The sequence below is a fragment of the Amyelois transitella genome, chromosome 13, assembly GCF_032362555.1.
Source record: "Amyelois transitella isolate CPQ chromosome 13, ilAmyTran1.1, whole genome shotgun sequence".
In the NCBI taxonomy this organism is placed as follows: Eukaryota; Metazoa; Arthropoda; class Insecta; order Lepidoptera; family Pyralidae; genus Amyelois; species Amyelois transitella.
The window spans coordinates 4236022-4259651 of NC_083516.1; the positions used below are offsets into that span (position 1 = coordinate 4236022).

The following is a 23630-nucleotide window of genomic DNA, read 5'->3' on the forward strand; positions in this document are numbered from 1 at the left end:
GTACGCTTGAATTCTGTTCACAGCATCAGAGTAATTTGTGCGGTAATTTTAAGGGTCAGCTGAATGTTTAATTCAAATAAGAGCCGCCGTAAATTGTTTTAATTGAGGACAAGGATGTCGGCTGCGCGTGCGACCGAGCGACGCGGTTATATTCACCTGTTGGTTATCCTTGCTTTACCGTCAGCCGTGCACAACTCGAGCGGACTTCCGCTGGACGTCAATTTGTTTCACACCACTAACACTAGGAAATAAGATGCGGTTTAGAAAGTGCGGAGGTCGCCGGCAGGTAGCGCCGCCTCGCGCGATCACTGATAACTAAACCCGCCGTCGCTGCCAAGCCCTCGACGACCACCGCTGCACCGCGCGGAACGAAAGCGAGCTGGAAAGAGACGGCCATTCATTTCTTTCTTTTAATCTTGCAGCGAAAACTGCAGCTTTCTTGCCGACAGCTCATTATATACAAAATTACATAAACAAATGAGCCTGACATTTGCTATCAGCGACTAGTCTTCTATTTAGGTCTAATAAAAATGTATAACATCTGTCACAAGACCTTACGACATGGCCCGTTGAGTTTTGCAAAACTTCGAAATGATGCCTCACGTTTTTTATTGTATTTGTTACTGTAAAAATTACGATTTCACGCTTCTACGTAATGTTATATTAATTGTTGGGAGTAAGCATATGGTTACATCCCTTTATTTTTTTGTTTGGTTACTTTATCTAAAAAGGTAATGAATTATTTTAAAATTACATCCCTATCATAGCCTATCATATTCATTATAAATAGGTAAATTGGTTACAAAGTTTGCTTGATAACATAAAACGGAATGTGCCCGAAGCCGAAAACTAATTGCTGGTCATTCTTAGAAACCATTTTGAAATATTATTTATAATGAAACATTTTATTCTAAGCGATGTGTAAGATAGAAACGTATATACACACATATATATGGTCACGTCTATATCCCTTGCGGGGTAGACAGAGCCAACAATCTTAAATAGACTGAATGGCCACGTTCAGCTATTTAGCTTAATAATAGAATTGAGATTCAAATAGTGACAGGTTGCTAACCCATCGCCTAAAAAAAGAATCCCAAGTTTGTAAGCCTATCCCTTAGTCGCCTTTTACGACTTCCATGGGAAAGAGATGAAGTGGTCCTATTATTTTTTGTATTGGTGCCGGGAACCACACGGCAGATAGAAACGTTAGTGATATTGATCATTTATTTTCAATCACATTTCTAGAAACCATGCAACCTACTAATCAAGCTATTAGTGTTGAAAGGCAAAGTGCTTGTTTGTGAATAACTTCCTCTAGTGTTGCCACAAATAATAATAACACAGAAGCAACCAAGAAAATATATTTTTTTGTTTGATTGATCATGATCTTTTTTATTAAAAAGAGATTTTGAGAAAGTATCTGTTCTACGATCTGTGCAGACCTAATACCTGGTAACTAGTATTTGGAACAATTTGGTGCGGTCTAAATACATACGCATAAAAGTAACTTAGCAGTCGGGAGACGATGGAAAGTCATTCTATAAGTCAAGTTTTACTGCCCTTACGTAATTTTATTTAATTCGATAAGACAAATACAGGAATCATTTGTTTAGGTATTATGTGAAATAATTATAAAACTAGGTATATAACCTCTCTGTATCACCATTAATGTGTAGTATCAGCGTATGCAATGAGGAAATGACAGTGAGTGGTAGGCAGTGAACTTGCGCGGCGGAACTGCATGTTTTCCTTCCTATTGACTTCTATAAGGCCGATTCGCATACCTGGCATGATTTCAATTCCCAACGAACGTAAAGCTTTATTGCGGCGAAATAAGACAATTATTGCGAAATTGTGATATAAAAGGTAACGTGGCCTTTCAGTCTATTCAAAACTGTTGGCTTCGTATTAAGAGCTTAAGAGATAAAGAAATTATTATATACATGTATATGTATTTATAAAGTTATATTTAAGCAGAATTAGTTCTATTGGCTGACGCTGTGACTTGTGTTATCACGGGTACTGGATTCCAACCCTACTGAAATAACCGTTTCTGAATCTCAGTCATTCGAACGGTCCTTACCAGGTCCCGGACTCAAATGAGTCAAACGTTAGGAATATGAAGGTTAAATAATTTGCTTAATCAATTAACCAACTAAAAAACTAAGTAGGAGTGCTTTTTACATGATCAATTAAGTAAGGTAATTGACCGTATATACATGTGACCTTCCTTGACCTAACCCATTATTATGTAGCACGATGATTCGTCAATTTTTTCCTCTACTCCATCTGTGGTAATTTCTATAAACTGAAATAAAAACCTTAGTACAATTTTTTAATCTTATTATCAACTAAGTAGGCTAATGTTAAATAAAGTTAGCTTAATATTTGATTCAATGATGATGGATTAACTTTAATTTTCGCTTTTTGTTTTAATTCCGATAATGCTTATGTCTTATATTTCATCAGAAGGCATTAAATAATTTCCAGTAGGTATCTCGTTCACGGCTCGTAACGTGCGTGGTGACCGTGTCGCTATTATTTACTTTTTCTGTCATTAAGAACTATAAAACATAACTTATTCAATTTTAATTCATTGACATTTATATTATATATGCATTGCTTTTATATGATCACATTATGATCCTCTCGGAAATATTGTAGAACAATACGCTTGTGGTATTTGTGTTCTTGGCGCAAATCAGTTATCAACAATAAATATTCAGATTTCCGTGCAAAAAATTAAAACGATATTGTCGTTATTTTAATATTATTCATCAAAACTTTCATAAGAAAATGTATTTTAACTTGTTTGAGCAAAAAGAAATAAGTATTCTTAATTTTTTATGACTTCTCTAGACTGAGGTATACTCAGAGTAGAATTTCTCATATGTTAAAGAATTTAATTTCACGGTAAATTCATTTATTATAAACCGAAATAAAACTTTCGAAACGATCCTCCGTTGCCTCTTGCCGGAGGTATCCAAAACTTTGTGAGTCATGGTAACTTCTTACAAAGTAACCTTTCCGTGTTACGTAATTGTGGGAAAACAATTAAATTTCGAAGTTACGCTGTGTGGTCAAAATAATGGTTTTGAATTGAAATTGTGTTTTTTGATTAGGAATTTTTGTTAAATATTTGAAAAATGTGAAGGTTAAAAAATAAATGGAAAAAATTGGTAGTTATATAAACCAAAAATCGTCTGTTTACTTATATATTCATATAGTAACGTCTATTTATACATTCATATAGTCACATCTATATCCCTTGCGGGGTAGACCGGGCCAACAGTTTTGAAAATACTGAAATGTATGGCTGAATGGCTTTATGATGGAATTGAGATTCAAACAGTGTTGGGTTGGTAGCCTATCGCCTACAAGACGAATCCCAAATTTAACAATATTTATAGCCGATCCCTCAGTAGCCTTTTCCGACATGCATGGGAAAGTTATAGATTAATTCTATCCTGAAGTGTTGGACACCACACGGCACTTACTTAAATGCTATATTTCAATTCAATAGCAAATCTGTTCATTTCAAACAATTTCTCAATACTTCGAACTGATTGGCAGTCACTATTATGTGTAGTTAATTATAACAAAGGGATTGCTTTAAAAGGCCAAAATAAATAAAGGATTTATTTAGATAATTCACAAAGGTTAAAAGCTGATATTCGACAACTAAGATTGTAACATTCGTTCACTTAAAAATGTTATCGACATTTTATTTACTACTTGAATGTTATTTCATTAATTACCCTCTTTAATGAAATCGTCTTGATTTCAATTTGATTACGTAGTCATCATTCCATTTATTTCGTTTTTTTAAAGCAATTGGTTTTTATTAAGGCGTGGAAAGTAATACCTCTTTGATGGCAAAAGTAACTTTGAACTTCCTAAGACAAGACATATATTCAACAGAAATTCGTGACACCTATCTTTCGACGTGCCTTCTATTCCATTCCAAACATAATATCGAAATATTCCTACCCAACCGTAGTTATAGATAAATTGTAGTAGTTGTTGACATTTACAGGTTGTCTTTGTTGAACTACGGCCGAACCAGTGCTTACGAGGGAAAATAACCTCATGGCTGTCAATAGAACAGTGATGATTTCAAATTTTGTACTGGGTGTGTTGGGAAGAAGGCTATTGTCTACTTGTTACTATTATCCAGTGGTTAAGTCAAGTAATATAACCCAGGTTGGATCATGCTTGTTACATCGGGTGAAAATTTTTATTTCCTTAGATGCGTCTTACGACTTGATCCTACTAAGTATTGGGCTTGGATAACTATACGAATATACATGCTTATTTATACAATTACCTTTAGGTAGGTATAAGTATTTAGAATCGTGAGTAAAACAATACACAGTTTAGTGACGAATGAGCTTTGTAAGGTCACAAGAGATGTAATATCATTGTTCTTGTTCTCATAAAATATAATACAAGCTAAGTAAATGGAGGCACAGATACTTGAAGGTAAGCCGAAGGTGAGTCCATGCATTGCGACCACATATCATTATGTTGCAACTGCATTAATTTGCACCTAGTAATTGATGCATTATGCAGTCGCTAAGCGGCGGCCTTAATTACAAAGTAGGTGATTTGTCGGTGCAATATATGTACATAAGTATCGTACTATATATACGTACAACTGACCAAATCGTATCCCATAAATGTTGAATTTATTCCCCGCGTCTCTGATCCCTGCTAAAGAAATAAAGAAAACTGTGATCAAACGCACTTCAATTCCCAATAAAATAGTGATAACAATGTATTAATAAGCGATGAAGCGTACATTGTCATTTATAAATAATTTATCTACTTAATTCATTACTGAAATTAATTTCTTATAGATAGAAATATAATTTAATATAAGTAGTGTGCCTAGCAAGGCTAAAACCTCTTACTTGGCTTAAGTGCTAGCTTCAAATTACCACCCATAAATAATCCAAGTACGAATCTTAAAGGTTTGAGAACAATCGTAAAGCAACCACTTACGTTACTGATGTTTTGAAAAATTTCGCAATGATGAGGCTCCCGAATGAGTTGGGAAATAAAAGCGCATGACAAAACAATAAATTGAAGATGCCAGTTTAGAATGCAAAGATTTGTAGGTATTGTACTCAGTGTCATCGGTAATAATTTAAATGTCATGTGCCTTATAAACGGCTAGCGATGCTGTTATATTATTCATGTTTTTTTCTAACCATAGAAATCTAATAGATTGCTCTGAGTTTGATCTTCGCCACCGCAATTTTATTCACTACCTGAGGCTAAACACATACTCCTTCTACTTATATTATACTAGAGGCCGCCCGCGACTTCGTCCGCATGGAAACCCTATCAATCCCGCGGGAACTCTGGGATAAAAAGTAGCCTATGTGTTATTCTGGGTCTTCAGCTACCTACATACCAAATTTCATGGTAATCGGTTCAGTAGTTTTTGCGTGAAAGAGTAACAAACATCCATACAAACTTTCGCCTTTATAATAGTAGTAGGAAATGCGAAAGTTTGCAGATAGTTATTTCTTGTTAACATGTAAAGGAAAATATATAAAGGAAATATAGGCTAAGTAAAAAAATTTAAAGAGTGAACAAATTTTATTAAAACTCTTATATTTACATACAATTTCAACTTAAATAAAACACAGTTTCATATTTATTTTATTAGCCAATTTCACTAAGGATAAGTTTTTACATTATTTACATAACATTTTTACAAATAAAAATAATAACTAAATAGGTAAATCAGATCGCAATGAGTATTATATTAATTTAAAAGTAATATTGATGGTAATCAATCTTTTGTACATTAAAATGCGCTGTTTTTTATTTTTGTACTGAGTCATTGCATTGATGATGATAATTATTAAAAACATAATCATAAAAACTAATCAATAAATAAGTTAATATAAAATAGGAAGTAACTGATTTATTAATTTGGCATTCGAGACTCATTCAAATTAATTATATTTTTTAAACTTTGATTTGAACAAAACTTCGAGTATGATTATTGATTCTATATGATCTAAACAATAGTAGACCAATGGATGATAGCAGCTCCGTCCATCATTAATCACGATTGGCAGTTAAGGTTTTTTCTGACTAAACTAAACTAAATTCTTAAAACTATAGAGTACATCAGTCTCATTAGGATTTAAAAGAAGATACAATTTTACCTAGATTATCAAACGTGATGTTATTAATGTGTTCAGTCAACGGACTGTAAAATGAACTGCTTATTATTCTGAAACTAAAATATGCTCCAATTTAATATAATATATTTTAAAGGTAATGAGACTGAAGTATAAATCTAGCAAGGTCTCGAGATGACAAAGTCGATTTTTTCCCATGGCTAAGTTAAAATTTTTGATCCTACCAAATTATCCAAAGTTCTCGAAGTGATGTATGAAGTAAGGCAGGCGGCGCGTCCGGTTCACTTGTTCGCACGCAGACATTATGCTTTTAGTGAGGGGGCGCGGGCCGCACGAGAATACACCTATTTTTGATACCTGTATGAATGTAATTATAAAAAAATTAACTATTACATTATTCACAATTAACCTATGATGACACATATAGCATAATCATGACCCAATATATTTGTAAAGCTTCCCTGTAACGCTTAAAGAACAGATAGGAATGTCTTCATATAAAAACCTGACTAACTCAATCCAAGGAGATGTGTGGTGGTGACAGGCAGTTTCTTGAACAGCACTCAACGAAAGAAAATAAATTCAAATATTGCAAGTCTTTTTATCCCAATAGCTGTTTAGGTACATTGACAAAAAAGCCTTTAGTCATAAAACCGCAGTAAACTTGGTTACTTACATAACTGTGCTTCTTCTGAACAAATTTGAGGAAGGAAGACATATCTGGCCTTCCGAAATGGTTGACGGCCTTCAACCCCGTGAACATGGACGTGCGCGACAGCCTTTGGAAGTGGTTCTCGCAGATATACTGTAGAAATGAATCGGAAATCGTTATTTGGTCTCAAATTTGTCCTAAACCTTAGAAATCTAAATTTGTAAACACTGGCAATATTAAAAGGTAATATTTTTGGGATTTTAAATGTGTTTTATCTACATCTGCCTGATGGAAAGTAATATGAGGTCTAAGGTGGTTCAAATAAACTCAAATATCACAATATATGTATGGGTGAAATCGCTAGACATGCTATGTCATTCAATGATGACAATTTGCTATAATATTAATTAAGCGTATTCAGTCTTGGAAAGATCCAAGACTGTTAGCTTTGTCTTTTCCGCAAGAAATAAAAACGTGATTGTATGTATGTTTATCTAGCTTATTATAGTCCTATGGGCTGTATGTTAAGTTCCGGACAATAAATTTAATATATAATTACAATAAATCTGTTATGTAGATAATATCACTATAGATGATAGGATTGACTTCATTGCACAACAAAATGCTATATAAAACCAGTAATTTCATGGAAATTACTTGGCTTAAGAATACATAACTAGTAGGAACAATGAACATACCAGCATGGTGGTCCTCAAGTCGAACTTGTGGAAGAACTGCGTGATGAAGATGTGTATTTCTAGCACATTGGTGACGTCCTTCCGCTCCACGTCTCTCAACACGTCGATGAACCATTCGAAGTGTTTGTGTGATGGGCAGATCCATAGGAAATAAACCTAGGAAGTTAAAAAATAAATGATTATATAAATGTTGAAAGAATTATACAGAGATATTAGTCTCCGCCTGGAAAATGGAGTGATGTTGAATACCAAACTTGAACTGTATGAACAGAAAACTGACCTTTTTACAAGCGACTCCAGAGTATCTGTTAGTTGATGTTCCGAACACCAGGTCGTTGAGTATGGAGGCGTACGGGGTCACTCCGATACCTCCGCCCACCATCACTGCCACTTCGAACTTGTACCAGTCTTGGTTACCTCCGCCGAATGGACCCTGGATTCTGTCAAATTTGTTCGAATGTCATCATCATCCGCCTAGCTTTAGTCCCGGTTGCATCATCATTATTTTCGAAAAGGGCTGCGCAAGCGCATATGACTTAGAAATCGGGTTTTAACAAGAATTTACTTCGGTTTAATCGCAAACTTAGGATTACATTTATTTATATACATGAAAGTATGCAACGTTAACAAAAATAAATATGCAGTTTATCTGTTTATAAGGGGACAAAATAAAAATTAATAAAAATTGGGGTTTTAAATACTGCCAGAAATAAAAATGTCTCAATTTATATACTATTGTAGGCAAATAATCAGGAATAAATTAAACGAAATGCATGTAACATTAATCGACAAACTTACCTAATTTTGGGTTGGTCCTCTGGATTAAAATTGCAAGGATCAAAGTAATTTCTTAATTTCCACGTCCATGGACCCTGGGCTTTAATGTGACAAGAGAGGAAGTTCTCGTGAGGGGCCGATGTTAGCGTGAATGAATGAAACTCCTCCTTCTTGAATGCTGTGCAAGCTAGACGTACCCATTGTCCTGTGACGAGGGTAAAATCAATATTACATATAAAACTGAGTTAATACTTATTTAATTAAAAGGGCCTATACAGGCCAGAACAAAGACACATTTTAATTGAAATAAAAGTTGCGTTTCGTTGTCGTCGCTTGTAATATGAAAAAAAATTGCAGTACCTAGTCATTGCAGTTATTCCGATTTTTATAAGAGTGCAATCATCTCAAGGTGGCTTCATTTTCATTAATTGATTCATCTTTGTGTTTAAGATGATGTTAGGCATCGGAATTCATTTATTTTTTATGATGGGTTCGGCTGTGCATGTTTTACGGGTATAATGAATAATTAAAGTATTATGGAGCGTTACATACCTGACAAATATTTTAGATTTGGAGGTCTGTAGAACTTTATTTTGATCACGTCTGATGGCAACATCTCCGTTTCCAAAACATCAAGTGCCAGATATTTTGTTCTTAATGACACCACCTGCACATAAAAAGATTCAGGATACCTAACAGGTTACAATTGACTTGCAAATGAAGAACGCGCCGGCAGTATGAATGACGTGTAGGAAGTGTTCGCGCCATAATTTATAGGCATTTTGCGGCATCATAAATTTTTTCTAGTTCTGAAATAGTATGTATCAATGTCCATACCACATTAAAAACACCGGTTCTCGTCTGAAATATTATAATATTAACAAACCTTATCAAGAATGTAAATGATGGCAGGTCCCAGGAAGAAGATCCAAAAGCGGGGAGCTCCTGTGAGGCGGGCTAGGCCGTGCACTAGGCACAGGGCGTACAGAGCGACGTGCAGGGAGTGCGCGCGCCAGAACCACGGGTACGCGCGCTTGCGCACCGTGCCGTGCGCGAACACGAAGATTATGCACATGATCACGAAGAGAATCACACCGGTGATGCCTGAAATAAGAAATATTTAAAAATCACTTTCTCCTGAAATGATATTGATAGTCTCAGTTTATGCTTAAGAGCTTAAAATATTAACCATGTTTCAAGGTAAGCGCCTGCAGCAAAAACTTGCTGCTTAAAAAGAGATCATAATTGAACTTACCTGTGATAGTTTGGAACACCCAATACGTAATTCCTGGTCGAAAATCAGATGTGAAATGGACCTCCTTCGTAAGACATCGAAGGTTCTCGACGGGTTGTGTGGACACATGGTAGAAATTGACCATATGGCCGGCCGTGTGGAGAAGGGAAAAGAAGAGGGCTGTGCATGCAACGATCTTGTGGAATTGAATACTCGAGTCCAGGGGGATATACTGCTGTATGCTGAATTCCTGGTTCGAATAAAAATAAAGTTTATTATAAGGACATACCTAGTCATATCAATTTTGTAAGTAAAATAATGATAAATATTTTACAGCACTAAAAAGACAAGGAAACTATTAAATGAATTTCTCAAATTTCAAATTTAAGTAGTTGTTCAATCTAATTTCATTCATTCATCAATTCTTTAATCAATAAATTACGCTTACCTTCAACTTGGTCAACAAATTCCTGGACATAGTCAACAACAGCAAGCTGTAGCAGAACGACAGGGACGCCGCAGATCCTCTCGTAATGGCTATTCCCACTCCCATTATATGCCTCAAGTCTAAATGTTCCGACATGAAGGAGTAGTGAGCAAATCTTTCCACGAAAAGACCTATCGTCACTACGTAGAATATGAACAGGTAGAAAATGTTCTGGCGGTTTTCTTCTAGGAACGTGGTTAGGTAGTCCCATTTTAGGAGGAGCCAATGCCTGGAAAGGGAATTGATATTTTAGAATTATTATTATTACTATATTCGTAGACTCTGAGAATTAAAAGTTACAGGATGAAGTATTCTTTGAAATTACAAAATGAATAAATATGATTCTACCTTATGGAGTTACATAGGTATGTTGTTTTCTTAGTTCTCCCAGACTTGAGTGTTGAAGAAAAGGTTACATGCGTTTTTCTTTAATACACACATATACTTATAACTTACCTTGATTGTTCCATTGAGGGTTCTATATGGAAACTGGTCATTCTAGCAACATTGGTGGAGGTATCCAGGAAGTTCTGTTTGGCTCCCTTGCAGTCCAGACCAATGGCTACAAACTCGCCCTTGTATTCTTTCATCATTAACTTGAAATCCGAATATGTTAAGTGGTCTTTATGTTGAAGGCCAGCATCCTAGAAGATATACAAAAAAAAGGTAAGATAACATACTAGATAAAATATGAAGAAATAAATTTCTTTCAGTCGATAGGTCTCATCTCTCAAACACAATTTTGTAAAATTATCTCTCTGTCATCTTGTTTTCAGAACATTCAGCTTTTTAGTAGAACCACTAAAAACACCACTACACAAATTTTCAGGCGACCTGGGAAAATATGATTAAAACCTATTTTTTATTTATTCTTAGTCTAGCTTTTGGTTCGCGGAGGTATATATATAATTTAAAAGGTGCACATACAAGTAAAAAAGGTAAAATTACTAAGACTCAAGTAAGGTCCAGGGCAATCAGAAAAATTTAAGATGCTCACCAAAAACATTCCATCGATTAGTTCAGTGACGTGCTCATCCCTGAGTGATGTAGTCCTGGCTATCTCCACTAGGGACCGCAGCATCTCACTCAGCTCTCCCTTATCAATGACTCCGTTGCGATCGTTGTCGCACATGTCGAATATTATGCGCAGTTTATCTTCCGTCGCACCGCGGGAGAATAGTACTACAGTGTCCAGGAATTCCTTATTGGGTAAAAGAAATACATTCGATTATTACAATTGACATTGTCGAGATGATGATGATTTATTATTGATAAGATCTTATAGTAAAAATATTATATTTTAGAAAATAAATATAATCTTGAAATAAGATACAAGAAATACCCAGAAGTATTAAAGGAATAAGGATAACATGTATCTAAAATGTAGAATAAATAAAAACTACAATAAAAATCATCTTATGTAAATAGTAAATGTTGAAATATTACCTGAAAAGAGATCCTGCCATCGCCATCTTTGTCGACAATATTAAACATTTTCTTAACAAATACGGCATCAGCTTTCATTCCTAAGGCACTTGCAAATTCGCCTTTAGATAAAGATGTCCTCATTACTATTGACTAAAACAAAATAGAAAACACAAATTTAAACAATTAATTTGAAATGTTATTTCGTCAGAATTAAAAACGAAACACCGATAGTTGAAAATGATAATGAACGATATGCCTTTTTACGGGGGCAGATATCAATAGTAAATTTGTGTAATTTTTTTTTTCTGCTTTCTAGGCATTCTTTTACAAATTAATTTATGATATACATACAAAAGGAAAGGAAAAAGTATATTAAAAACTACCAAGCTTACTCTTAAGGAAGAAAAACTTAGAAAAAAAATTTTAATTACTAAAGTTGTACCTCTGGATCAGCATCCTCAGACCTTCGTCTCTTCTCTCCGGGCGCGAGACCAAACGTGATGGCGTAGGCTTCTCTGAAGAAGTGCTCCAATCTGCGTTGTCTTCGCTCTCTGGTCTCGGCTGTGGCCAGGATGTGATCTCTGTGGCCCTATTCATTCATAATATTGTTTTATAAAGCTATTTGTATTGTTTTATAAATAACACAGAATAAATATAATACAACAAAAATTTTATTTTGCTTGTTCCTAGTTTAACCCTCTGCCACTATGCTTTAGGGCCTTGGCTCCAGACAACTTTGTAAGCCTTATTTTCCCACCATTTCTGGTACTAAATTTATTCCAGTTAACATGATGTATTCTTATTACCTGACTCAAGCTAAGAGCCTTCTTGTGCTGAGCGAGGAAGGTGTCTAGTTTGACTAGGAACTTTCTCCGGGAGGCTATGGAGTCCATTTCTAGCACCAGGTCGTGTTCCCGAGCTGCGCGAATCAGGACTAACGGACGCTTGTTGTTGCGACCTTCCTGTTAATACAAAATACTTTGTTATACCTTGATTACGTATTATTATCATTTTTTTGTAATAAAGCAATTAAGTTTACATAGCTTTTTTAAGTATTCAACGATAGTGGTACGCCGTAGAGAGTCGATGACTCAATTTTCGATAATTTTCTAAATTTAACTGTTTGATAAATTTCTTAGAAGTGAGTAGGTAAGACTAATACTTAAACGTTCTTTGAACACTCAAGTAGGAATTAACTCTTTGGTTGCTGGTAATATTTGAGCTCTAAAGTTATAAGACGCGGCACGATTATAACACTGAATGTCAATGATCGCACAATTGTATGCGCAATATTTTTTGTATGTCTGTATCACTTCGGGTCGCAGACTTGTTGAATCAGTAATGCAGTTATATTTATAAATTCTCATATAAAATATGTAAATTGCGATGATGTGATTTGTTTCGCTCAATATTTCAAAAACTCAAAATATAACAATCATAGGCGTTAAGATATATTAAATCAGTACAAAAAGCAAACGACATGAACATAAAAATCGTATTACGGAGAAATCTATGGTGTCTGTCTACTTACTTCCAAGATAATTGGGCGTATTGTATGTTTTTAAAAACATATACCTGGCTTTCAAGTACAGTGAGCTGATCCGTGTGATCCAACGGCACGGTGCGAAGTTTGTCTCCCTTTCGGTCGGTCACGTGTAACGAGGGTTCAGGTCCCAGCCGTAACTTGACTAATCGCTTGTGAGAGGCATGGACCCATTCTCGACATACCATTTTATCCACAGAACCTAGGAAAGGAATTCAATTATGTTTTTAATAGTCTGTGGTTAGAAAGTATCTATAATTGCTGATCAACAACTAAAAAGATGCAGACTAAGTAATTTGAAAATAGAACATTGATATTACAGAAGCTAGATGCACCAAGCATCATTGTACTATTTACATGTATTTGTATTACATCATATTCTATTTCTATTTATTTTAGTTTATAATACCTAGAGTAATGTTATACCTAAAGTACGAAAGTAACAGCCAAGCATGATGGAAAATTTTGTCGTCGTTGTAGAATATGTTTTTGCTGGATTAAAAGTCTTGGTGGCGTAATACAGGGAAGTTATGGAGAAGTACAGCTGATTCATTTTAATTATTAATCCTTGTAAGAGAAAGTTGGAATTAACAAGATTGATAGCCAATTTATATCGTAGACTGTGATATCATTATTTTTACCTTTATGATGTGCATTTTTCAAATGTTCCTGTTGAATTTTCAGCCGACGCCGACGACTGTTTTGTAGCTTTACTACCCCGTATGCTGCGCCAGCGCAAAGGATAGGAACAAATGCCAATGCTAAGCATGTGTAGATATAGGCGAATTCGTTGCCCTGAAACGAAATAATATGTGTTAGTTAAGCGGATGCCAACGATACAACTATGACAGAATAGATGGATCGCAAAAATGTATGTAACATAATCGTAGAATGATCATTGGCTTAAGATTTAATAATAAGTCTCGATTTACTTAGGTAGGTATTAATTAAAGTACACTTAAGAACATTTTTTTACAATGTAATGCTTCATGCAAGAGAGACTTAGAATGTGGATGAAGCGAAGGATGTATGCAGAGATCGTGGCAAGTGGAAAGATTTAGTCTCTGCAAAAAATAAAAGGGGAGGGCTACCCCTCCGGGAAAAAGTTTTTATTTTTTGAATGACTCATGTAATTATTAAGTGGTAAAACTTTGAAGTTATTTAGCGTCCTAATTTTACTGCCTACTTTATATACTTATGAGCATACATAGTTGTCTGTCTTTTCTCATGCAACTTTAATGCAAACAAAGTACGGCTTTATAATGATTTCATCTCTTCTGACAATATTTTAAAATAACAAGTAACTTTTACTGACCTCAAAATAATCATATCCCTTCAAATACTTGCAGGGCGGTAGTTTGGAGGCATTGAGCTGGTAGGGCTGCGGGCAGGTGTCTCCCGCTCGCCAGTGGAACACGTCACGTTGAATGTCAGTAGGACCCACTGCGGTGCTGTTTACTATGATGTCCCAGAGGGTGATACGACGGAGTTCCGCTATTTCTTCACGAGTGAATATGCTGAGAGGGAAAAAAGTAAGTTAATAGATTAATTGTTAGCAATCCACTCGTAAATTTGTATTGATATTTGTCATCGATTCTATTTTATGTCATAAGCACAGAATTTGACTACTAGGGAACATAGTCATGGAATATTTGATCGCGGCTCGTTCATGAAATCCCTCTTTTGAACGCGAAGATTATGTTTTTAAAATGTGTCTAAATTTACTTTAAGAGAAGAGATGAATAAAGAATAATGTTAAAAAATTACCCATTTTTCTCATTCTCGAACCAAAACCGATCAGCATCACGAATTCTCGTAAATTGATCTATTATGATTGCTCTGAATAGTTCTCCAGGATGGCCAGTCGATTCCAGCATACCACCTTAAAATAATGATAGATTGTCAATTTCTTTATGATTTAAATAAGAAAAAATATAACACGACGTTTATAGAGTTTCGCCGAATGATGAAATTTTAATTGGGTCTTGAGATTATTAAGTACATACATAAAATCACGCCTCTTTCCCGGAGGGGTAGGCAGAGACTACCTCTTTCCACTTGCCACGATCTCTGCATACTTCCTTCGCTTCATCCACAATATTAAGTAATTAACATCAAAGTATAATGTATTAGTATTTATATAACAAATGCAACAGTAAGAGGTACATAACTAACAATTTACATAATAAAAATACAACATTGTTCAAGTAACAAATTAGCCTTATAATAAGAAAAAAGAATGTAAAATTTTCATTGTAACTTACCGATGTAAACATCAATGTTATCAAGTCTAGCATCGTAGGCTTGAATAAGTCGTTGCAACAAGTCTGGATTACTTTCAAAGAGAGCTGGATTGATTTCATTGAATGTCTTAATTCTTGTAAGTCCGAAGTATTCCCTGAAAACATTTAAGTTAATCTAAGATTCTCTAAAATTTTATTAAAAAAAGGTTTATAAATAGCCAATTATAATGATCAAACAATAAAAAAATTGTCAGAGAATTGTATAGTAATAAATGTATTAATACATCTACTATTTTATACGCCTGTATATATCATTAAGAGTTACATATTTTTACCTGGCTGTGTTATAATCTGGTAACCCGTTGTCTCTCCCTCTCATAATGTTTAGTGCTCCAAGATCCCGTCTCGAAAACTCCATGGGACCAAATAAGTTGTCCCTAACATCAGAACACAAGAGAGCATCTTCTCTCTCAGATAATTGTGAAGCCATGCCCATGAGAACTTCTTCGATTGGGACTTGAGATACAACGTCCTGGAAAGAAATTCCTGTGACTACAAATTTATATATTACCAAAAATAAAGGCAATCAACAACAATAATCGTGGCTTAAAATAAAATGACTGCCTCGCATAATTGTAACCCCTTATATATCTAAAAAAACTTTTTTTTTGGAAAATGGCGATCCAGACCCATTGTGCAATTATAAATTAAAAAAAATAGAAGAGAGAGGTGTACTCACGTTGCCATCCCACCAGGTCTGACACAGCCTTATAGCGTCGTGTCCTCCAGGTGCTCGGCCATATCTGCAATTCCTGTCTCTCAACAAAATGGCGGGCGGCACCAGCGTGTGGCCGAAACGGAAAGCTGCCACTGCAAAGGAGTGGGTTACACCCGGAGCGACCTCTGCTTTGTACCCGCTGTAGGGAGGCATCGGGACGCCGAGAAAAGCGGGGACGTATTCGTAAAGGATTATATTCTAAAACAAAAATATTATAAATTGCTTTTTGCTTCTAGTTTTTAGCGAACACAAATGTTTTTTTATTATATTTTATACAAAAACGTTTTTAACATCTTGACCAGAAAGTCAAGCAACTATGGTTTGATCCAGTATGACCAAATCCGGAAGGGCGCAGTCTTAACAGTCTCTCCAAGGAAGGAATTGAATAACCAAATAAAAATACTGGAATGATGATGAAATAAGTCGCTGGTATTAAAATTACCTGTAGACTAGCTATGACAATTCTCCTGGCCCTTTGGAACAGCTGCTCGTCACTCCAGTCTGGATGCTGGCGATGGACTCTAGCAGCCACCACATTGTGCCAGCGAAGGAGAAGTATTCCGAAGGTCACCATCGCTGGATTTTGGTTAGTTCGAGGGTCTCCTAATACTGAAATAGTAAAAGAAAAGAAATGTTTGGTTGTTTGTAAACTTTTGTTATTGCAAATAAAAAGAATATAACAAAACATTCATTGGATTTAGAAGAATATAATGAAGGACTTATACCATCAAAAAAAAAATTAAGGCTCTTTACATTTTGCTAGTATATATTAATAGTTGAATCTCTCTTATGCACGTGCATGGAGCCAGTTATACCCTCCATGACGATGCTTTGGGGTCCGGGGTCTGCATTCCAGCATTTCCTAATGTTAATTTCAAATTCACGATCTTTCACGATCAAAGATTCTGAGTCTTATCCATTGGCTGAGCAATTATTCATACGAAAGCTTTATTCATACTTGAATGGCTTGAATCTTGATCCATAAAATGATATAAGACTTTAACATTAAAAATCAGGTTATTCCAGTTTCACATTAATTATAATGTTGTGGAGTAAGTCGTTATCAGTAAATCGAGCTTTGGGTAAAAAAATAACGAGCACGGTCAGAGTAGAACAGATGGTATTCAATGATACTAGTTTTAGGCGTCTTTGATATTCAAGGACGACTTATTAAAACTAATTATTTCAATTAAATCTAATACATTTTACAGTTCAGTGCTAAGGTATAAAAACTATATAGGTACAAAACTATTGGATAAAATATCAACTAGTATATGCTTTAAAAAATATGAAGACCTAGTCTTAATAATTTATTTCTTTAAGTACTTGAAAAAATAAGATATATTCAATTAAAAAACACTTACAGAAAAGTCTCTCTGGGCTAAGCATGCGCATATAGTGAGGTACCGGATTATTAAACAAAGGAACTCTCTTTGTATTCCTTAGCGGCATGCCTCCTTCACTCGCAAGGCTCCCGTTCTGTAGCAATAATAAAAACAACTTATTATAAAACATTCAGGCTACTGAGTAAACCTATACCCAATCGAGTTATATGAAATATTTGATTGATTGATTTATTATAAGCTCCAAAATAATAATTGATCTTTCTTTTAACAGTTTCATGGAATAAAAAATAAAGTGCCGTGTGGCTCGCGGCACCAATATAAGAAGGAATAGGACCACTCCATCTCTTCCCATGGATGTCGTAAAAGGTGACAAAGGGGTTGGCTTATAAACTTGGGTTTCTTCTTCCGTTCCAAATTCCAAAGACATAATAAAATTCAAGAATAATTAAAAAAAACTTAAAGTCAAAAGTCTGTCTTTTAAATAAGTATTTTATTCATTTCCTAGATACGGCTTCAACGCTTGCCCAATTCAAATGATGACGATGGATGAGTTTGCGAATGTAGGTTGTTGAAGATGTGTGATGCTGCATTTCTAAGCGGACGACGTCGCGGGTATCTAATGTAAAATAACGTAATTATGAATGTACGTAAAGGGCAGGCGTGGCTGCTGGGCGGCACCTGAAATGACCTCATTGCATTCACCCACGCCTCGCTCGTGCTGTACACGAAGCTGCCGTCGATCCATGACGTCATTTGGTTCACCTGAAAAAGATAAACTGATCTGTGTATTTGATATTTTGAGCATTATCTGTTCATAATTTTTATTTTATTGTTAAATAGTCGGGATCAGGTTAAACAGGCAGGTCTTACAATTTTAAACTTTACGGTGTTATATTGAGAAAACTCAGCTGAAAATGCGACAAAAACAGTCAAAGACCAAAAATAAACCGGCCTCTTAACAGAAATTTTCTGATATTGTGCTTTTCATCTTATTTGTTTCACATTAATCATTTGTTCATAAGTAAATCTAAGTACTTACAAAATTATGCAAACACATTTTGACAATAAATTCTAATTAATGAAGTTCTTAGAAGTATGAATCATCGTTCTCACAAGCCGCAAAATAAATCTTTGCAATGTAGATCTAAAATGTGAAGCAATTGGCGTTTGATTGATGATTATAATTCTATCTCAGTTAAGGTGCGGTATTTCAGTCGGTATCTGACTTCGATTGCATTGATTGGATCTGGGTTACGTATAAGTTTTATTGCCAGGAATTCGGCCTTCGTGTCCGCAGACAAATGAGTGCTAACATGCGTATAATATTATATGTGCGACTACTGTAGAAGGGAGCTAATATTTGAGTATTTGTTGACAGCATGTTTGTCTAACTAGCCTTCATACGTCGTAGTATTATAAAGCTTGGTTAAAGACTTGGATTTTTTTATTAAATTTTATTTATCGGATAATTGTTTTTTATTGTTGGACCTGGTTCTAAGGTTTATTTGTCGGTTTCATAATTCATTAAAATCGACTAATGCTATTATTACCAAAGATACACAAATTACACAATTTTTAATTATAACTATTAGATGTCAAACTTTGACCACAAAGATCGTAGCCTATTAAACAACACCCGCCTGCAAAAATATATTTTCGATAAACAGTGAAGTCACGTTTCAATTATGAACGAAATCGTAAAATGACACAAAGTAAGTTGTACTTAGATAAGATAAAACTAATTTTCAGTGACAGTATGTACCGTACAACCGTACACGTAATTATTATCACGCACTTATCTTTTACTAAAAAAACTGCTCGCGTTTACTTCGATTGCATATTATCTTTAAAACTTTTTTTATTTCTAGCTGATATTATATAGTGAATTGTTAAAGTGAGTAAAGACAATAAAATATATAATTAAAACTTATATGTTACGTATTTCTCTTCCTTAATTCAATAACATCATAATTGAATGTTCAATATTTCATTCTCAGTTAAGCTTTGGTTGCTTACATTTCTTTTTGTTTGTTATAAGGTATTACTCGTATATCATTGTTAAATACTTGTTGGTACAATTTTCACTTACTTGTTCCCTCGGACTATTAGGACTCTGCCCCGTCGCGCGATCATAGGCTGCCCTTAAGAAGGGCATATACTTGGTACCCTGGCACTCTGGGTCATACATGTGGTCACATTTGTCTACTGGGATGCGGTGGTGCTCGATTGGACAACCGGATTCGGCGGCCATCACTATTTCCCCGGTCACTACTTGCCCTGTAGATAAGAAATGTTTAAAATTTTTTCAACTTTCAAAGAGTTCCTTCATTAACAAATTATCCATTTACTTTTTGTAAGGAGGCACAGCGTGGTTCACTAGCTTGTCAATTGTAAATAGCCAACCTGCAATTCGCCAGCCAAGATAAGCCAAGTTGTGGTATAAATAGTTTTAACAGCATCTTAACCCTGGTCTGTCTGTAGAGCCCATCATGTAATTTTTGTGAGCAAATAACCATATTACGGCTTCTTACCAAAGAAAGCTAGAAGAGCTGTTCTATTCGCCAGCGAGGGTAGTCCATCTTGTCCTCTCATGAACAGTTTGGACAGCGTCCTGGCGCCAGGCCGGTCGGCGCCGGCCATCATGTATACTCCGTCAGCGTACGACGCGGGTGTCTTCCGAGTAAGCCGACTGCCTGTATCAAATTTTTTTAAATTTAAAATGAAGTCAATTTATTTAAATTTTGTTAAAAATATATTAAGTTTTGTTTTATAAGTTCATCGTTGATCTAAGTTTGTCTTTGATTTTTTCTGAGTTTTTAAAATTTTAAATAATAAGGCTTTTATCTTGGACCTACCTATGTCAGTGTTATATATACTTATTATACTGACATTGACATAAAACTTCATCAAATTGGTACTTGATTCTTTGTCAAATTGTAATATTAAACCGAAATGTGAAGAGAAAGATCTACCTATTTTTAGATTACATATAGCATGTGTGTTCGTGTTTTGTGTTGGTAGTTCATATCTCATTAATTTAAACAATTACGAATATAAGATTTTAGTTGTTCTTCAAAGAAAATAGAAGTATTATTTTGTATATTTTTGTTTCTGGTTATGAGGACATGAATTCACATTCAATAAATACTCAATTATTCGATATTGAAAGTGAAAGTGATAGCGATGATGAATTTTTTGATACAATTCTGAAATGGTATATCAAATACGAAGATAATGAATTGAAAGAAAATAAAGATGAAAAACAAGTCATAGAAATGAGAAACAGTTTTAATGCATATCACAACATGCAAAATCTCAACAATTCTGATTTCACTCTCAAATTTATGCTGTCGAAAACTGCAGTGGAATCTTTACTACCTCAAATAATCCAGCAACGTACTATTGCACACGCCACAAATAAAGTAAAATTATTACCGTTACATCAACTATTGCTGACATTGAGATTTTATGTACAAGGTTCCATGCCAGCGACTGATTTCCTAGAGATATCCAAACCAACCGCAAGCAGAATAGTACAGGATATATCAGGGGCATTATCAAAACTAAGCAAAGATTGTATATTTGTACATCAAGATAAAGCAGATAAATTTAGAAAAATTGCAAATTTTCCGAACATTTTAGGCATCATAAATTACACAACTGTTCCTATCGATTTGTCTTTTTCAGAAGTAAGTAAGTCAGGAACAAAATTAGAACTTTATGTGCAAGCAATATGTGACGCTGATATGAGATTTATAAATATGGAAGTCCATTGGCCTGGAGTGGAACTTGACTCTGTTGTCAGAAAATCTGCTATCAAACAATGTTACGATGTAAATAAATTTGGAAAGCACATACTTGGTGACAGAAATTATCCTTGTAAAAAGTACATTTTAACTCCAGTAACGGACCCTTGTACTGAAGCTGAACAAAGCTATAATAAAGCACATTTAAAAACATGGAAAACAATTGAAAAGACTTTTGCTTTATGGAAACAAATGTTTACAATTGTTGCGCGCCCAATGCGTGAACCATTATGGAACATACGCAGTATTATTATTGCGACTGCAGTCTTGCATAATATATGCAGAGGTGAAAAATTAGAAGAAACATCGTCCCATATCAATGAGATAAATGACAGTGATGAAGTTCTTAACTATGATGAGGATGGTGAAAGTCATGACGATGATTTACATAGAATAAACGTTATAGAGCAATATTTTAGGCTGAGGGAACAAACGGGGCAAGTCTAAATTAAATGAGTTAAATAATCATATATTGAATCAACTTCTCAGAGAAAAAAATGTAAAGTTAGAGAAGAAAACTAGTTGATGCTTTGTATTTAATCACTTCAAATGTCTCTTTAACTTAAATTAACAGCAACACAAACTGCCTTCTGATCAAACTATGACAGCTTTACCACTGCATGTCTATTATGATGGATCACGCCAGCATCGGTAGAGGTTCAAGACACTAATAATTTGAGAGGCATGCGTGATTCTGTGGTGGCGTAATGTTCAAATTAAACATCTACCTGCATGAACAGCGAATTAGGAACAAGGAGATTCAATCTATGGTGTCGGTAATTTGGTTTTAGTTAACATTATATCGACTCATGTTTATTTATCTAATCTTACTTATAAATTGCTAGTTCTTATCTCATGTTTTTTTATGAGTGAAATAGTAGACTCGTAGAATGCGCGATTATAAATTAAATTTGGTGAACTGAACCAGTATATGTAATGGAATTTCTTATGAATTTCTTATGATCATCAAATCTTAAATAACTATGCAAGTTACATAATTTATCGTTATTAGTTAGAACTAAGTGTCTACTATAATTTTTTTCAAACCAAACGTAAAGTGATTCAAAAGTATTTATTTTTATTAAAATGACAATGCCATTAGTTCGCTGTCTTAAGCAGATATTTTTTTTAGCAGTTTTCTTATTCAAAAATATTGAATACTTTTTGGCTTTTCCAAATATTATTTAATCTTCTCACAGAAGTATAACGGCAATTAAGACATTTGTAATATAAAATTTAGCGTACTTTTACATGACCATTTACAGGCTTCAAGTTTATGAAGAATAACAGCCTTGTGTTGCTTTATTTTGACATTGTGAAAGGAGACTTACCGCTTGTCAATGACGAGATAGCCGTAAAGGGAAATATTTGCGGCGCTTCAGTAGCTCCGGGCCATGACAATGACCAATATAAAATTTATTTTAGTACATAAGGCCCATGATTGCAAGTAACAGTATGCTTCTGAACAACTTGAAATTAAATACAAGTACATAGCCAGAAATATTGGTATCTTTCATACAAATTAGCGCCCAACAAAGCTAATTTATATTTAGGTGTATTAATTTTATTTACTATCGAATTAATTTAAAAAAGAAAATGAATTTATTTAATATCTACGATATACGGTTTTAGGAAATTTCTCATTTTACATTTTATGCTCACTTTGTATTATTAGGCAGGCCACTTAAAATCATTACAGAATAGTTACTTGGCGAAATTTTCAGTAAAATCCTGTCAGAAAGTTCGGTTATTGATTAATAGTTAGGTCAATATTATCATTTTTAAAACCCGTTATTGAGCGAATGACTGTCAACACACCGCTCAAACCACTTGGTCCAGAGCTTTGAAATTTGTCCTTATTGGAGAGACAGAGAGAATTTTCCAAAACTCCCGCGGAAATTAACGGGATTTTCCTTTTTGAGCAGAAGAAACCGCGCGGACGTCCTGTAGTAATAACTAATCAAAGATATTATATTTGGTTTTAGTGGTCAAGTAGAGGTTAAGGTTAAACATTTATTATTAAAAAACAAAACACCGGTAATATTGATATTGAATGTTTTAAAAAGGTTCGTCAGTAGTCGAGTACCTTGTCGAGGTATCTCTCAACTCAAGAAGCAACTTAGAATCCAGACACTTACACATAAAAGTACCATTCACTTTTTTGTGAGTTACGTACATCAGTTTCATTACTCACTGCTACTCTTATGGTCTCTACTAAAACATCGAGCTGGCCATGATAGGTATTATATAGGTACAGGTATTCAATTTGTACCATGATTCAATTTGGGTTAGATTCATTTACAAGGTTGCATAGAAGAGGCGATAGTAGATTTTCTTAAAAAAACTTACTTGTACACACTTCAAATGAGTCATGATATATTAGTGATGGTGATAAGTAAATAATATAAGAGTTGATTAATTATAATGCGCGTTGATGTCTTTTCTTGTAGGAATTCAGTCTATTCTTAATAGAA

The 23630-nt window shown here is 34.6% G+C and overlaps 2 protein-coding genes across 2 annotated transcripts in view; both read right to left on the reverse strand.

The window, feature by feature from the left end:
- The window catches only part of LOC106131401 (dual oxidase maturation factor 1), a 55399-nt gene extending 55106 nt beyond the window's left edge, over positions 1-293 (reverse strand). Inside the window, exon 1 of the mRNA XM_060947252.1 lies at positions 157-293. The gene's annotated coding sequence lies outside the window, so the exon portion shown is untranslated. The remainder of the gene's footprint in view (positions 1-156) is intronic.
- Positions 294-5767: 5474 nt separating this feature from the next.
- Positions 5768-23630, reverse strand: part of LOC106131398 (dual oxidase) — a 41330-nt gene continuing 23467 nt past the window's right edge. The window contains exons 4-29 of the mRNA XM_060947220.1: positions 19882-20043; positions 19440-19627; positions 18029-18112; positions 17369-17483; positions 16447-16613; positions 15966-16202; positions 15562-15758; positions 15248-15381; positions 14751-14865; positions 14299-14500; positions 13625-13778; positions 13016-13185; positions 12247-12402; positions 11883-12029; positions 11459-11590; positions 11010-11213; positions 10469-10656; positions 9974-10241; positions 9547-9775; positions 9178-9395; positions 8844-8958; positions 8313-8496; positions 7795-7954; positions 7515-7670; positions 6841-6969; positions 5768-6521 (exon numbers count right to left, since the gene is read on the reverse strand). Coding sequence (XP_060803203.1) covers positions 6393-6521; positions 6841-6969; positions 7515-7670; positions 7795-7954; positions 8313-8496; positions 8844-8958; positions 9178-9395; positions 9547-9775; positions 9974-10241; positions 10469-10656; positions 11010-11213; positions 11459-11590; positions 11883-12029; positions 12247-12402; positions 13016-13185; positions 13625-13778; positions 14299-14500; positions 14751-14865; positions 15248-15381; positions 15562-15758; positions 15966-16202; positions 16447-16613; positions 17369-17483; positions 18029-18112; positions 19440-19627; positions 19882-20043 — 4340 coding nt within the window. The 3' untranslated portion in view covers positions 5768-6392. The remainder of the gene's footprint in view (positions 6522-6840; positions 6970-7514; positions 7671-7794; positions 7955-8312; positions 8497-8843; positions 8959-9177; positions 9396-9546; positions 9776-9973; positions 10242-10468; positions 10657-11009; positions 11214-11458; positions 11591-11882; positions 12030-12246; positions 12403-13015; positions 13186-13624; positions 13779-14298; positions 14501-14750; positions 14866-15247; positions 15382-15561; positions 15759-15965; positions 16203-16446; positions 16614-17368; positions 17484-18028; positions 18113-19439; positions 19628-19881; positions 20044-23630) is intronic.